Source organism: Pongo pygmaeus, chromosome 21 (genome assembly GCF_028885625.2).
Source record: "Pongo pygmaeus isolate AG05252 chromosome 21, NHGRI_mPonPyg2-v2.0_pri, whole genome shotgun sequence".
In the NCBI taxonomy this organism is placed as follows: Eukaryota; Metazoa; Chordata; class Mammalia; order Primates; family Hominidae; genus Pongo; species Pongo pygmaeus.
Window position 1 is genome coordinate 53,397,596 of NC_072394.2, and position 17,038 is coordinate 53,414,633.

General features: G+C 48.2%; 1 protein-coding gene across 2 annotated transcripts in view; it reads left to right on the top strand.

Annotated features, from left to right (window-relative positions):
* Positions 1-445: 445 nt before the first annotated feature.
* The window catches only part of BCAS4 (breast carcinoma amplified sequence 4), an 83,164-nt gene continuing 66,571 nt past the window's right edge, over positions 446-17,038 (top strand). For both annotated transcript variants that reach the window (XM_063659082.1, XM_054466494.2), the window contains exon 1: positions 446-725. In XM_063659082.1, coding sequence (XP_063515152.1) covers positions 546-725 — 180 coding nt within the window. In that variant the 5' untranslated portion in view covers positions 446-545. The remainder of the gene's footprint in view (positions 726-17,038) is intronic.

The following is a 17,038-nucleotide window of genomic DNA, read 5'->3' on the forward strand; positions in this document are numbered from 1 at the left end:
GGCTTTGGGCTTCCTCTAAGATAGCGCCTCTCTAACCCGGACGCCCGTTAGAATCACCCGGGGAGCTTTAGAAACTACCGATGCCCAAGCCCCACTCCGAAGGATTCCGACTAATTGGCCCGGTGCGAGGCCTGGCTTCCGGGCTTTTAAAAGCTCCCGGGGGATTCTATTTTACGGCCGGGGCCGGGAGCCTGTACTGTACTGGGATTCCGATGGGGAGGGGTGGCTTGCCCAATAGTTCTCAAATTTAGCTTTGGGTCAACAATCTGGTTGGAACCACCTAGCAAACATCAAAAGATCCTGATGCCCAGGTCTTATCCCAGAGACGGTGTGGTCCGGGCTTGGGAAATTCTAAAAGAGCTCCAGGTGACTGCCATCTGCAAGCGAGTTTGCAAAGCACTGATGCCCAGGTGCTGCGGGGGCGGGCGCAGCGCACGCCTCTCGCCACTGGGTGGCGCTGCCCGCTCGGTCCGGCGCTCCTGGAACTGCGAGCCGCGACCGCCGGGAGCGCACCTGCCCCGCCTCCGCCAGGCGGGCCGCGGGGCATGCAGCGGACCGGGGGCGGGGCTCCGAGGCCCGGGCGCAACCACGGGCTTCCAGGCAGCAACCGCCAGCCGGACCCCGCCGCCCTCCTGATGCTGCTTGTGGACGCCGATCGGCCGGAGCCCGTGCGCAGCGGGGCGCGCGAGCTCGCGCTCTTCCTGACCCCCGAGCCTGGGGCCGAGGTAGGGGACGGAGCTGTGGAGTTGGAGGAGAGGGTTCTCGCGGTTAGGGGTCCGGGCTCCGGACCCTCGGCTTCCCCGGAGCATCCTCTCGCTCCCGGAGTGGGGGGCCCGGGGATTCCCCCCTTCCTGAAGGGTGGCTGCGGGGCGCCACCCAGAGATGCGCAGCGGGTCATCCCTGCTCCCTCCTCCGGGCGACACCGGACCCCGGAGGCCCAGGCTCGCTTTCCTCCCCACCCGGGTCCCCCAGCATCCGCCGGGTCCTCAGGCGCCGCCCTTTGCCAGGCCGGCCCTGGGAGAGGCGGACCCCGGGACCGCCCCTGCCTCGGCTACCTCCGAGCGGTGCCCGGGCCGAGCGGCGCCTCAGGCTGCGGCTGTGCGGGGAGCCCCGAGGCCGCGCTGCGCTGCTGCAGCTCGGAGCGAAAACACCACGCCTCTGTCTGCGCTTTCTATTTTAAAAGCACCAAGAGAAAAGCAGATCTAAAAGGAGACCCTCTACCTTCCGGCTGGAGGCATCTGTCGACGCTGTTGTGAAAAAGTTATTTGTCTGAGTTCACTAGGAGTTATTTACGGTCAGAAATTCAACCCATTCTCTTTTTAAACCACAAAAGCAGTACAGGAGTATTTAAAATAAAGGCTATGCATCCCTTTCTCTTTTCTCTCCCACCCCAAATCTAGTTTTCTTAGAAAACCAGCATTAACTGTTTGGTATAAATCATTCCGGACCTTTAAAATGCATTTACAAATGTAGATATCTGTATATCTGTATCTGTCTAGGCAGAGTATTGGCTCGTGCCAGTGGTCCCAGCATTCTGGGAGGCTGAGGCAGGAGGATTGCTTGGGATGGGGATAGGGGACGGGGAAGAGTGAGGCTGCAGCGAGGCTTGATCATGCCACTGCACTCCAGCCTGGGCGACAGAGTGAGACATTTAAAAAAAAATCTATCTCGCCAGGCGTGGTGACTCACGCCTGTAATCCCAGCACTACTGGGAGGCCGAGACGGGTGGATCACCTGAGGTCAGGAGCTCGAGACCAGCCTAACCAACATGGCGAAACCCCGTCTCTACTAAAAATACAAAAATTAGCCGGGCGTGTAATCCCAGCTACTTGGGAGGCTGAGGCAGGAGGATCGCTTGAACCTGGGAGGCGGAGGTTGCAGTGAGCTGAGATCAGCCATTGCATTCCAGCCTGGGCAACAAGAGCGGAACTCCCTCTCAAAAAAAAAAACCATAAAATATCTTTCCATATATATATACATATATATGGGTTTTCTCTTTTTTCTTTTTCTTTTTCTCCATATATATATATATATATATATATATATATATATATATATTTTTTTTTTTTTTTTTTTTTGGAGATGGAATCTTGCTCTGTCACCAGGCTGGAGTGCATTGGCATGATCTCAGCTCACTGCAACCTCCGCCTCCCAGGTTCAAGCAATTCTCCTGCCTCAGCCTCCCGAGTAGCTGGGACCACATGCGTGTGCCACCATGCTCAGCTAATTTTTGTATTTTTCAGTAGACATGGGGCTTCACCATGTTGGCCAGGATGATCTCTATCTCTTGACCTCGTGATCCACCCGCCTCGGCCTCCCAAAGTGCTGGGATTACAGGCGTGAGCCACAGCGCCCAGCCATCTCCATATATTTTTAAAATAATTTTTGAACAGAAGTTTTTAGTTTTTTTTTTTTGACAGGGTTTCACTTTGTCACTCAGGCTGAAGTGCAGTGACACAGTCATAGCTCAATGCAGCCTCAACCTCCTGGGCTCAAGTGATCCTCCCACCTCAGCCTCCCCCATAGCCAGGACCACAGGTGCGCACCACAATGTCAGGTTAACTTTTAAAACAAAGTTATTTTGTGGAGACGAGATCTCACTATGTTGCCCAGGCGGGTCTTGAATTCCTGGGCCCAAGAGATCCTCTGGCCTCAGCCTCCCAAAGTGCTGGGATTATAGGCATGTGCCACCATGCCTGGCCCATCTATATTAGTTTTAAATGAAACCTCACTTGCCGCTGTAATACTGTCCTGCAACTTGCTTTTCTTTACTCAAAATAGCATGGACAAATGTGTGGGGACTACTAATGGGAAGGTATGGGGCTTCGTTTTGGTGTAATGAACATGTTCTGGATGTTAGATAGTTGTGATGGTTGCACAAATTTGTGAATATACCAAAAACTGCTGAATTGTACACTTTGAAAGGGTGAATTTTGTGGTTTGTGAATTATATCTCAATTTAAAAAACAGCATGGAGGCAGGGTACAGTGGCTTATGCTTGTAATTCCAGCGACTTGGGAAGCTGAGGTGGGAGGATCACTTGAGACCAGGAGTTCAAGACCAGTCTGGGCAATGCAGGGAAACCCCTGTCTCTACAAAAAAAAGTTAAAAGATAAAAAATTAAAAATAACACGAACAAAAATTTAAAAATTAAAAATAACACGAGCATGTATCCATAAACACTGTCCAATAGAAATATAATTGGAGTTACAAATGTGAGCTACCTATGCAATTTTTTTTTTTTTGAGACAGAGTTTCACTCTTGTTGCCCAGGCTGGAGTGCAACGGTGTGATCTCGGCTCACCGCAACCTCCACCTCCTGGGTTCAAGCGATTCTCTTGCCTCAGCCTCCCGAGTAGCTGGGATTACAGGCGTGCGCCACCACGCCCGGCGAATTTTATATTTTTAGTAGAGATAGGGTTCCTCCATGTTGGTCAGGCTGGTCTCGAACTCCTGGCCTCAGGTGATCCGCCCGCCTCGGCCTCCCAAAATGCTGGGATTACAGGTGTGAGCCACTGTGCCTGGCCACCTATGCAATTTTTAGTGTTCTAGGAGCCACATGAAAAAGAAACAGTTGGCCAGACACCATGGCTCACACCTGTAATTCCAGCATTTTGGGAGGCCAGGGCAGGCGGATCACTTGAGGCCAGGAGTTTGAGACCAGCCTGGCCAACATGGTGGAACCCTGTCTCTACTAAACATACAAAAATTAGCCAGATGTGGTGGCATAAGCCTGTAATCCCAGCTACTTGGGAGGCTGAGGCACAAGAACCGCTTGAACCTGGGAGGTGGAGGTTGCAGTGAGCCGAGATCACGCCACTGCACTCCAGCCTGGGTGACAGAGTGAGACTCTGTCTCAAAAAAAAAAAAAACAAAAAACAAAAGAATTAAAAAAGAAAAGAAACAGGTGAAATTAATTTCAATATATTTAAAATAACAGTATATCTGGGCCAGGTGAAATGGCTCACGCCTGTGGTCCCAGCACTTTGGGAGGCCAAGACTGGAGGATTGCTTGAGCCCAAGGAGTTCAAGACCAGCCTGGGCAACATAGTGAGGCCCCCGTCTCTAGTTAATTAAAAAAAAAAAAAAAAAGTATATCCAAAATATTTCAACATATGATCACTAGTACAAAGTTAATGAAATTTTACGTTCTGTTCTTTGTCCTGAGTTTTCAAAAGCAGGCTTTTGATACTGAGCTTTCAGTCCGTCTCAGCTTGGACTGGGCACATTTGAAGTGTTCAGTAGTCCCATGAGACGCGTGGCTGCCACGTTGGAGAGCCTAGGTCTCTGTCACCCTCTGGCTTCCTAGTGTCCCATGATGAAATAGTAATTGCTCCCATTCCTGAGCACATACTGTGTGGCACCAGTTTGCCAAACTGTGTTCATGGCTTATGTCATTGTGTCACAGCAGTGACCCGGTGACTGGGATGGTGTTATGTTGATTTTATAGCTCAGCAAACAGAGGCTCTCATGGCATAAATGACTTCGTGTGGATGGACCGTAATTTATGAATCATTCATAAATGGTTCAGGGCTGCTGCGTTTTGCCAGGCAGGGTCCTGGGGGAGGCTCCACGCTTCCCAGGCTTACTTTGATCTAGTGTCCCAGGGACTCAGGCACAAACATTTAGGTTGTCTGCGACTTTTCACTGCCTTTAGCATCCTGAGTGCATTTCTTGTTCCTTCTCTCCCTTACTCTCAGCAGCGACATGTCATTGTGCCCAGTGGCTAAGCCCCAGCTTCATTTTGTCTCTATTAGGAATAGTCTTTAAGAGAAACTGCGTGTATTAATTTCATTTTCTCACTCAGGGCTGTCTTTAACTCAGTCACGGGTTTGCTTATGCTCATTTGTAAGGGATGTGTAATAAAGAGCCCCAACTCCCTGTAGCTCCATGCAGCCATAACCCACTGAAAGCGCTTGTTGAAGTTTATTTACCAAAAGAAACAGAAACTGCGCCAGAGCAGAGTCACGTGCAGCCTCCACTTTTAAAGCTTAATTCATTAGCAGATCCCCAAGCTGGAACAGTTTCCAGGTGGGCCCATGAGCAGGAAAAGGAAAACCTGGTTTGCGAACAGGCCTGGACAGCAGCCTCCTCCCAACCAGCCTGTCTCCCAGGGGCATTTTTGCTGCTTCCATGGAGCAATAGAAATCTCAGTCCAGCCAACCCCAGCTTTAGGGGGCCTGGGCCTCCCAGTGAAGTGGGGCCTGCTTCATTCAGCACCTTCAGCCTCGGTATGTGCCAAGTCTTTCCTGGAACTGGGGACGCCACAGGCAGTGAGACACATGAGGCCCTTCCCCTGTGGCACTGCCAGACAATAAACACATAACAAGGCCAGACACAGTGGCTCACGCCTGTAATCCTAGCACTTTGGGAGGCTGAGGTGGGCGGGAGTTCGAGACCAGCCTGGGCAACATGGCAAAATCCCATCTCTACAAAAATTAGCTGGGCGTGGTGGTATGTGCCTGTGGTCCCAGCTACTAGAGAGGCTGAGATGGGAAGATCACCTGGGCTCTGGGAGGTGGAGGTTGCAGTGAGCTGAGATCGCATCACTGCACTCCAGCCTGGGCAACAGGGTGAGACCTATCTCAAAAAAGAAAACAAAATGAAACCGTGACAAAACCTCTAAACTGTAATGAATGTTACAAAGCACAGACATGGGCGGATGTGAGATAGGGCTCCTGTGTGTGCACAGAGACTCAGGAGGGTGAATAGAAAGTTATTGTCTGGGTGCAGTCATGGAGGTCTTCCCTGAGGCAGCATTGTCTTAGGATGAGCCCTGAGCCTGAATAGGAGTTGGCTGGCTGAGGAGAAAAATATCCCAGGCAGAGAGAACAGTTCTTGCAGAAGCCCTGGGATGGGATGAAGCAGGGGGTTTTGGGGGATGGAAAGAAGAGCAGCTGGTGGGAGGGGGAGCAGCAGGAGTTGGGGCAAGTAAGGGGGCACAAGCTCTGCCTGGACTTCACACTGCTTTCCCCAGATGGAGGAGCTGCTGAGGGGTGGTGCCTTGAGCTGGGTTGGCAGGTGAGTTACTGTTTCCAGGGCCTTGGGTTTTCTGTTCAACCAGTTCCCTGCCACCCCTCTTTCTGGTTTGAACTTCCTTTTTTTTTGAGACAGAGTCTTGTTCTTGTCACCCAGGCTGGAGTGCAGTGGCGCAATCTCAGCTCACTGCAACCTCCGCCTCCTGGGTTCAAGTGAGTCTCCTGCCTCAGCCTCCCAAGTAGCTAGGATTACAGGTATGCACTACCACGCCCGGCTAATTTTTGTAGTTTTAGTAGAGACGGAGTTTCGCCATGTTGGCCAGGCTGCTCTCGAACCTCTGACCTCAGGTGATCCACCTGCCTCGGCCTCCCAAAGTGTTAGGATTACAGGCGTGAGCCACTGCGCCTGGCGAACTTTTGATTTTTCTATAGTCAGGATGAGAGAAAAGAGAAATATTTCTCCAAACTCTGTACCTGGACAAAAGTAGAAAAATGTAAATTAGCCAAAGATGGCCTTGAGTTCCAAGAAAAATGTGGGAGAGGAGTTTTCTTTGCAGAAGCTAAGAATATTATGTCCAACCTGCAAACACGACGCACCTATGGGAAACTTCTTAACATGTCCCATCCTTGTGTGACCTACTGGTCCCCTTTGGGCATTCAAGTTTGGGATGCTGGATTAGAAGTCTGTGATGGGGGGCTGGGCGCCGTGGCTCACGCCTGTAATTCTAGCACTTTGGGAGGCCGAGGCGGGTGGATCACTTGAGGTCAGGAGTTGGAGACCAGGCTGGCCAACATGGTGAAACCCTGTCTCTACTAAAAATACAAAATTAGTTGTGCGTAGTGTCAGGTGTCTGTAATCCCAGGTACTTGTGTGGCTGAGGCAGGAGAATTGCTTGAACCCGGGAGGTGGAGGTTGCAGTGAGGCTGAGATCGTGGCACTGCACTCCAGCCTGGGCGACAAGAGTGAGACTCTGTCTCAAAAACAAAAAACAAACAAAAAAGTCTGTTAGGGGGACTCCAGGGTATGGTCTACTGTCTCAAAGATGTAGTTCCAATATTTATTCCTTAAATTTTGTTTTGAGATGGGGTCTTGCTGTGTTGCCCAGGCTGGTCTCGAATTCCTGGGCTCAAGCAATCTGCCCACCTCAGCCTCCCAAAGTGTTGGGATTACAGGCATGAGCCACCGCACCTGGCCTATTCCTTAAATTGTATGGCAAACCTGCATTGTGCCATTCTGCTGTAGGCACTGGGTGAGACCGGCAAGACAGGCATGGTACCTGGTGTTGCAGGTGGGGAGGAAGCTAAGCAGACTAGTGACAAACAGAGTGACTAAATGCTGATAAATGCCACACAGGAGACACCTGAGGGGTGATAGGGACTGAGGGGAAGGAGGATGGGAAGGACCGGAGGGCAAAGATTTGACAGCAGATGCCCGGCCACAGGGGAAAGATGAGGGACCGGGAGGTGCCTGAGTGGAGGGACCTCAGTGACCACAGGGGTGTCGGGGGAGGTAGACAGGGCCACACCAGGGCCTGAGTTCCCAGGGGAGGAGTCTGAATTCTGTTCTAGGGTCATGCATGAAGGATGGTTTTGATTTATCGACTTGTGCTAGGTGTGGTAGCTCATGCCTGTAGTCCCAGCAGTTTGGGAAGCTGAGGTAAGAGGGATCGCTTGAGTGCAGAAGTTTGAGGTTGCAGTGAGCTATGAGTGCCACTACACTCTAGCCTGGGTGACAGAGCAAGACCCTGTCTCAAAAATAATAAATGAAAAGATTCATGGCCATGTGGCTGCGGTGTTAGAATGTATTGGGGGGACCGCAGTGGCAGCGGGGAGACCAGAGACGGATGCTGTGCCATCCAGGTGGACAAGGACTGAGCTGGCTGCCTCCCCGCATGAGAACCTGGGGCATGAGGAGCCAGGGCCAAGGCAGATGCTGGGAGAGGCAGCTTTTCTCAGATGTGCCTGACTTTCTACCCACAAAACCTGCCCAGGAGCGGAGGGAGCCTTCCTCAGGGGTCTGGCAGTCTCTCATCACAGGACGTGCGCTTGCTTTGGGTGAGGGTCTGCATAGAGCCTTGGATGAAGGTTTCCCATCTGGCCGACCTTCAGCGTCACACAGAGGCCTTAAAACGAACACGTTACGCTGGGCATGTTGGCCCACGCCTGTAATCCCAGCACTTTCGGAAGCTGAGGCAGGTGGATCACTTGAGGTTAGGAGTTCGAGACCAGCCTGGCCAACATGGTGAAACCCCATCTCTACTAAAAAAAATACAAAAATTAGCTGGGCATGGTGGTGGGCACCTGTAATCCCAGCTACTTGGGAGGCTGATGCAGGAGAATCATTTGAAGCCGGGAGGCAGAGTTTGTGGTGAGCCGAGATTGTGCCACTGCACTCCAGCCTGGGTGACAGAGCGAGACTCCATCTCAAAAGACAAAACAAAACACGTTGGCCGACCCTGGTGGCTCACACTTGTAATTCCAACACTTTGGGAGGCTGAGGCGGGCAATCACTTGAGGCCAGGAGTTTGAAACCAGCCTGGCCAACGTGGCAAAACCCAGTCTCTACAAAAAATACAAAAATTAACCAGGTGTCGCAGTGTGCACCTACAGTCCCAGCTACTCGGGAGGCTGGGGCATGAGAATCACTCGAACCCGGAATTGTGGAGGTTGCAGTGAGCCAAGATTGCACCACTGCACTCCAGCTTGGGCGACAGAGCAAGACTCTGTCTCAAAAACAAAACAAAACAAAACATGTTCCCAAAGATTGGAAATAGCCCAGTGCCCATCAGTGTGGGCCAGTGCCATAGCGATGCTTCTGATAAGTGGAGCGGTAGCGGCTGCAGCAGGAGTCAGTGCTACTTGTGCCTGTGCACAAAAGCGTTCAGCACAGAGTGCTGAGTGAGAGGTGCAAGGGGCGTGTGTGTGTGCTGCCGTCTTCTGTAAATAAAAACAGAAGGCAAAAAATATGTATTTTCATGCATCTATAAACAGGAGATTCAATTAAATCAGTTTCTCGGGTGGGGTGGGGTATAGGCATGGTTAAGAGCACTAATATAGATTATCGTTCTCAAACTTTACAAACTTTGGCATAATTTGAGGATCTTTAGAAAATACTAGCTGGGGTCAGATGCAGTATCTCATGCCTCCAATCCCAGCACTTTGGGAGGCTGAAGCAAGAGGATTGCTTAAGCTCAGGAGATCGAGACCAGCCTGGGCAATATAGCAAGATCATGTGTCTACAAAATAAAATAATAAATTAGCCGGGTGTGGTGGCACACACCGGTAGTCCCAGCTTGTGAGCTGTGATTGCACCACTGTACTTCAGCCTTGGGGACAGAGTGAGACTAGACTCCAAAAAAAAAAAAAAAAAAAAATACTGATTGCCTGCCCCCATCCCTGAGTATTCTGATTTAATTCATGTGGGTGCAGCCTGGTCATTGGAATTATAAAAGCTCTCCAGGAGGATTTTAAGCCTGGAAGTGACCTGGTCTGATTGGTCTGTTGGAAAATCACTCTGGGGGCTGGTGGAAAATGAATTATAGGGAGGATCCCATGAAGCGGGGCGTGTGGGCCTGGGGATCTGGATTTCTTTTTTTTGAGATGGAGTTTCGCTCTTGTTGTCCAGGCTGGAGTACAATGGAGCGATCTCAGCTCACTGCAACCTCTGCCTCCCGGGTTCAAGTGATTCTCCTGCTTCAGCCTCCCAAGTAGCTGGGATTACAGGTGCCTGCCACCACACCTGGCTAATTTTTGTATTTTCAGTAGAGGCGGGGTTTCACCATGTTGGCCAGGCTGATCTCGAACTCCTGACCTCCAGTGATCTGCCCGCCTGGGCCTCCCAAAGTGCTGGGATTATAGGTGTGAGCTACTACACCTGGCCTCATGCTTTTTTCACTCATGTTTTGGAGACCTTTTTATACGAATGCACAGGAGCTGCCTGATTATTTTCAGCAGTTCGACAGAATTTCATTGTCTGAATGACACTTTAGGTAACCATTCCTCTGTCAACAGACATTTAAGTTATGTGGAATTTTTTGCTGTCACAAAGTGTCCTGCAATAAATATCTCTGCACATACATCATTTTGCATTTATGCAAATATGTAGGATAAATACCTAGGAGGTGTATTACTGTGTGTAAGGGCACATGCATTTTAGACAAGATTGAGTGCGTTTAGAGCGGTATGGCCATAGACGGCACATGCATTTTAAATGTTGGTTACTGTTGCCAAATTAACCTTCCTGGAAGTCAGGGTCTGCATGATTTTAGAGCAGAGTAGTCAGCCCCTTCTGGACACTCAAACCTCAAGATCAAGCATCCTTTTGGGACCAGGATGGGAACTCTGTGTTGCTTTGGGGACCTGAGAGGAAAGAGTTCCCAAGTTTCTTCTCTGGGCGGTGGGTCGTTGTTTAACCTGCCAACTCCTTCCTGGTTTGCAGTTCAAACCTAACGCTACTCAGAGAATCACCTCATTTGCTCCCTGGCTTCCGGGATCTTTCAACCTTCATTTCATCACTTTCATCTTGTGCATAGCGATGAGGATGATTTTCTGCCTGGGCTGAATGGACCTTGCTATGCTAAGATTCTTCAGTATTTGTGTGTGTGTGCGCGTATGTGTTTAAGCAGCATTATTGAGATGTGATTTGCATACATATAACTCACCTGTTTAAAGTGTATTATTTAATGGCTTTTAGCATATTCACAGAGTTGTACAACCATCAACCACAACTAATTTGAGAACATTTTTATGACCCCAAAAGGAAACACTGCACCTGTTATCTGTCATTCCCCAACCCCCCACCACAAATCTCCTTCCCATCTCTGTAGATTTGCCTGTTCTGGTATTTCATGTGTGTTTGTGTTTTAAAAACACAGATTGGCCAGAGGCTTGAAAGCCACATTCAGCCCACAGACAGTTTTATTTGGCCGTCATAGTGTTTTTTAACTTATCAGGCTAGTTTTGAACATTTTCAAATCGAGAGAATTTGCATAAACATCTGGATTGCCATTTGTCTTGAACAAAGCAGGGTTGGCACATCCCTACCTGGCACAAGCTGGGGCCCAGTAGCAGCCACCCCATTTAAATAGGGCCTGGGGTGTCCTGTTTGCTACAGTCTCCACCCCTCCCTGTTGTCTCTCTGACCTGGAGGCTGAACATCAGCTGCTCTTTATGACCCCACCTGCACTGCTGTTTTTCTTAGGAGTAAAATCTCTCTGTCAAAAGTGGGAAACTGGCCAAAGCGGTGGTTCATGCCTGTAATCCCAGCACTTTGGGAGGCTGAGGTGGGCGGATCACCTGAGGTCAGTAGTTCAAGACCAGCCTGGACAACATGGCAAAACCCCGTCTCTTCTAAAAATACAAAACTTAGCCAGGCGTGGTGGTGTGCTTTTGTAGTCCCAGCTACTTAGGAGGCTCTGAGGTAGGAAAATCGCTTGAACCCGGGAGGCAGTGATTGCAGTGAGTTGAGATTGCGCCATTGCACTCCAGCCTGGGCGACAGAGCAAGACTCCGTCTCAAAAAAAAAAAAAAAAAAAAAAGGTGGGAAACTGAACATAAACAGTTTGCAGAAAACAGTATTCAGCACAGCCCACTTCTCTTGTGTTTATTACCTGCATGGCTTCGGTGTCATTTGAGTTTGGAGACCCTAGTAGGGTCCTTTTAAATGGAGGTGGCATCTCACTGGGAGTGACCCAGAGAAGTGACTTAGTAGACTTCCTTAGCTTCTGTCATGAGACAAGAGAGTCTGGATTGTTTTTCTCACAATTTTCAAATGGGGAGTCAGAAGCACAGAGATGGTCAGAGGTGCAGTTGAGACCACACAGCATAAAATGCAAGGCTGGGACTAAGGCGCCGCCCAGGCTGCTGTTCTCAGGCCACAGCTCTTCCAGGCAGTACACGTCCTCCCCTTCCCTTCTCTCTCTTTCTCCCTTTCATCTTCCTTTCTTTTCTACAATGAATATTCATGAGCACTGTATTGATTACCAATCACTGGGTAGCAAACTATCCCAAACCTTAGCAACTTCAAGCAACTGCCATTTCATAGGGGTCATGCATGGACTGCATTCAGCTGGAGGATTGGCCACCCTGGCAGTGCGGCATGGCCTTGCCCATGTGTCTAGCAGTTGGTGCTGGCTATTGGCTGGGACATCTCAGTTCTCCTCCATGTGGCCTCTCAACCTCTAGAGCCTCACTCACTGGCCTCTACAGAAGAGTTACCTGGACTTCTTTTTTTCTTAAATTTTATTATTATTATTATTTTTAATTTTGGGGGGTATAGTGTAGGTATATATATATTCAGGGGGTTCATGAGATGTTTTGATACAGGCATGCAATGTGAAATAAGCACATCATGGAGAATGGGCTATCCATCCCCTCAAGCATTCATCCTTTGAGTTACAAACAGTCCATTTATACTTTTTTTTTTTTTTTGAGACCAAGTCTCACTCTGTTGCCCAGGCTGGAGTGCAGTGGCAAGATCTTGGGTCACTGCAACCTCCACCTCCTGGGTTCAAATAATTCTTGTGTCTCAGCCTCCCAAATAGCTGGGATTACAGGTGTGCACCACCACACGCGGCTAATTTTTGTATTTTTAGTAGAGACGGGGTTTCACTATGTTGGCCAGACTGGTTTTGAACTCCTGGCCTCAGGTGATCTGCCTGCCTTGGCCTCAAAAAGTGCTGGGATTACAGGCATGAGCACCGCACCTGGCCCAATTATACTCTTTAAGTTATGTTATTTTCTTTTTTTGAGACAGGACCTCACTCTGTCACCTAGGCTGGAGTGCAGTGGCAGAATCTTTGCTCACTGCACCCTCCACTTCCTGGCTCAAGCGATCCTCCTACCCCAGCCTCCCAAGTAGCTGGGACTACAGCCATGTGCCACCATGCCCAGCTAATTTTTGTATTTTTTTGTAGAGATGGGGTTTCACCATGTTGCCCAGGCTGGTCTCGAACTCCTGACCTCAAGTGATCTGCCTGCCTCAGCCTCCCAAAGTGCTGGGATTACAGGCATGGGCCACTGCACCTGGACTTTAAGTTATTTTATTTTTTAATTTCAATAGGTTTTTGGGGAACAGGTGGTGTTTGGTTACATGAATAAGTTCTTTGGTGAGTGGTGATTTCTGAGATTTTGCTGCAGCACTCATCACCTAAATGGAGTACATGGTACCCAATGCACAGTCTTTTACCCCTCACCTACCTCCCACCCTTTCCCCTAAGTCCCCAAAGTCCATTGTATCATTTTTATGCCTTTGTGTCCTCATAGCTTAGCTCTCACTTACGAGTGAGAACATATGATGTTTGGTTTTCCATTTCTGAGTTACTTCGCTTAGAGTAATGGTCTCCATTTCCATCCAGGCTGCTGCAAATGCCATTATTTCATTTCTTTTTATGGCTGAGTTGTATTCCATGGTATCTATATGTATATATGCCACATATTCTTTTTTTTTTTTTCTTCAGACGGGAGTCTCGCTCTCTCACCCAGGCTGGAGTGCAGTGGCGCGATCTCGGCTCACTGCAGGCTCCGCCTCCCAGGTTCACGCAATTCTCCTGCCTCAGCCTCCCGAGTAGCTGGGATTACAGGCACCTGCCACCATGCCTGGCTAATTTTTTTTTTTTTTTGTATTTTTTAATAGAGATGGGGTTTCACCGTGTTAGCCAGGATGGTCTCGATCTCCTGACCTCGTGATCCGCCCGCCTTGGCCTCCCAAAGTGCTGGGATTACAGGTGTGAACCACCGCACCTGGCCGTGCCACATATTCTTTATCCACTTGTTGATTGATAGGCATTTGGGCTGGTTCCACATTTTTGCAATTGCTAATTGTGCTGCAGTAAACATGCATATGCAAGTATCTTTTTCATATAATGACTTCAAGATACCCAGGAGTGGGATTGCTGGATCAAATGGTTGATCTACTTTTAGTTCTTTAAGGAATCTCCACACTGTTTTCCATAGTGATTGTACTAGTTTACATCCCCACTAACAGCGTAAAAGTGTTTACATTCCCACGAACAGTGTAAAAGTGTTCCTTTTCATCGCATCCATGCCAACATCTATTATTTTTTGATTTTTTGATTGTAGCCATTCTTGCAGGAGTAAGGTGGTATCACATTGTGGTTTTGATTTGCATTTCCTTGATCATTAGTGATGTTGATCATTTTTTCATATGTTTGTTGGCCACTTGTATATCTTGTTTTGAGAATTGTCTATTCATGTCCTTAGCCCACTTTTTGATGGGATTTTTTTTCTTGCTTAGTATTCTGGATATTAATCCCTTGTCAGATGCATAATTGTGAAGATTTTCTCCCACTCTGTGGGTTGTCTGTTTACTCTGCTGATTATTTCTTTTGCTGTGCAGAAGCTTTTTAGTTTAATTAAGTCCCAACTATTTATCTTTGTTTTTATTGCATTTGCTTTTGGGTTCTTGGTCATGAAGTCTTTGCCTAAGCCAATCTCTACAAGGGTTTTTCCAATGTTATCTTCTAGAATTTTTATGGTTTCAGGTCTTAGATTTAAGTGTTTGATGCATCTTGAGTTGATTTTTATATAAGATGAGAGATGAGGATCCAGTTTCATTCCCCTACATGTGACTTGCCAATTATCCCAGCACCATTTGTTGAATATGGTGTCCTTTCTCCACTTCATGTTTTTGTTTACTTTGTCAAAGATCAGTTGGCTGTAAGTATTTGGGTTTATTTCTGGGTCTCTGTTCTGTTCCATTGGTCTATGTGCTTATTTTTTTAAATTTTTTTTTATTTTTTGAGACGGAGTTTCACTCTTGTTGCTCAGGCTGGAGTGCAATGGTGCAATCTTGGCTCACTGCAACATCAACCTCCTGGGTTCAAGCGATTCTCCTGCCTCAGCGTCCCCAGTAGCTGGGATTACAGGCATGCGCCACCACGGCTGGCTGATTTTTGCATTTTAGTAGAGATGCGGTTTCACCATGTTGACCAGGCTAGTCTTGAACTCCTGACCTCAAGCGATCCACCCGCCTCGGTCTCCCAAAGTGCTGGGATTACAGGCGTGAGCCACCGCACCCAGCCTTTATAGTATATTTTGAAATCAGGTAATGTGATGCCTCCAGATTTGTTCTTTTTGCTTAGTTTTGCTTTGGCTGTGAGGGCTCTTTTTTGGTTCCATATGAATTTTAGGATTTTTTTTTCCAGTTCTGTGAAGAACGATGGTGGTATTTTGATGGGAATTACATTGAATTTGTAGATTGCTTTGGGCAGTATGGTCATTTTCACAATATTGATTCTACCCATCCATGAGCATGGGATGTGTTTCCATTTGTTGGTGTCGTCAGTGATTTCTTTCATCAGTGTTTTGTAGTTTTCTTTGTAGAAGTCTTTCACCTCCTGGGTTAGGTATATTCCTAAATATTTTATTTTTTGCAGCTGTTGCAAAAGAAGTTGAGTTCTTGATTTGATTCTCAGCTTGGTTGCAGTTGGTGTATAGCAGTCTACTGATTTGTGTACATTGGTTTTTATATCCTGAAACTTTGCTGAATTCATTTACCAGTTGTAGGAGCTTTTTGGAGGAGTCTGTAGGGTTTTCTAGGTATACGATCATGTCATCAGCAAACAGCAAGTTTGACTTCCCCTTTACTGGTTTGGATGCCCTTCATTTCTTTCTCTTGTCTGATTGCTCTGGCTAGGACCTCTAAGTTATTTTAAAATGTACAATTAAGTTATTATTGAATCTAGTTGCCCTGTGGTACTGCCTGAACTTCCTTATGTGGCTTCTGGCTTCCCAGAGGGTGAATCGGAAGCTTTGAGGTCTCTCGAGGCCTAGACCTGGGAGTCACAGAGCCTTGCTCCCATCACATCCTATTGGTCTAAGCAAGTCACAGGCCAGCCTAGATTCGGGGATGGGAAGGATTGGATCCCACCTCTTCACCAGAGTTGCTGCAAGGTCCTTTTGCAAAAGCACGTGTGGGATGAGAGGGAGTTGGAGGGCCACCTTTGAAACACAAGTACCTATTATTTGCCAGACTTTGTTCTAGGCTCTGGGAATTGAAAGACAAATAAAAGAGACAAAAACCTGTGTCCTCCAGAGGTTTCGTTCTAGTGGGGAAGATGACAGGAAACAAGTTGAGAAAAATAGATAGTATGTTAGATGGTGATAAATGCTAAGGAGAAAAGTAAATTGGGGCAGGAGGACCGGGAGTAGGGGAGCTATAGGGTCAGGGAAAGCCTCACCTGGAAGAAATATTTGAGCAAAAGCTAGAAGGAAGTGAGAGACAACTTTCACCAGTAAAGGGAACAGCAGGTGCAAAGGCCCTGCGGTGAGGCTGTGGCTAGTATTGTGGGTGGGAACGAGCAACAGCCAGTGAGATCAGGGAGAGGTGGAGGCTCCAGATGGAGTAGGGCTGGGGAGGCCCCCATTAGGTGTTTCCTGAGCAGGTGGAAGATGAGGGAGGACTCAAAAAATTGAAGCCAGGTATGATGGTGCCCATCTGTAGTCCCAGCTACTCAAGAGACTGAGGCGGGAGGATCCCTGAGGCCCAGGAATTGGAGACTGCAGTGAGCTATGGTCCCACCACTGCACTCTAGCCTGGATGACAGAGTGAGACCCTGTCTCTAAGAAAAAAAAAATGGTACATAATTCATGTATAAATTTATGATTTTAAAGTATATAGTTTGTTGGCTTTTAGTATATTTACTGTATTGTGCAGACATCACCATGACCTAATTCCAGAACATTTCTATGACCCAAAAAAGAACCATTAGCAGTTATTCCCTCTTCTCCTCTCCCTGCCACTCCATGCAGAGGGGCAACCACGAATCTACTTCTTTGTGTCTCTGTGGATTTGCCTATCTCTGGACATTTCCTCCCTCCCTTCCTCCCTCCCTTCCTTCTTTTCTTTCGAGATGGAGTCTCGCTCTTTTGCCCAGGCTGGAGTGCAGTGGCACGACCTTGGATTACTGCAACCTCCAGCTCCAGGGTTCAAGCGATTCTCGTGCCTCAGCCTCCCGAGTAGTTGGGATTACAGGCTCATGCCACCACGCCTGGCTAATTTTTGTAGTTTTAGTAGAGATGGGGTTTTGCCATGTTGGCCA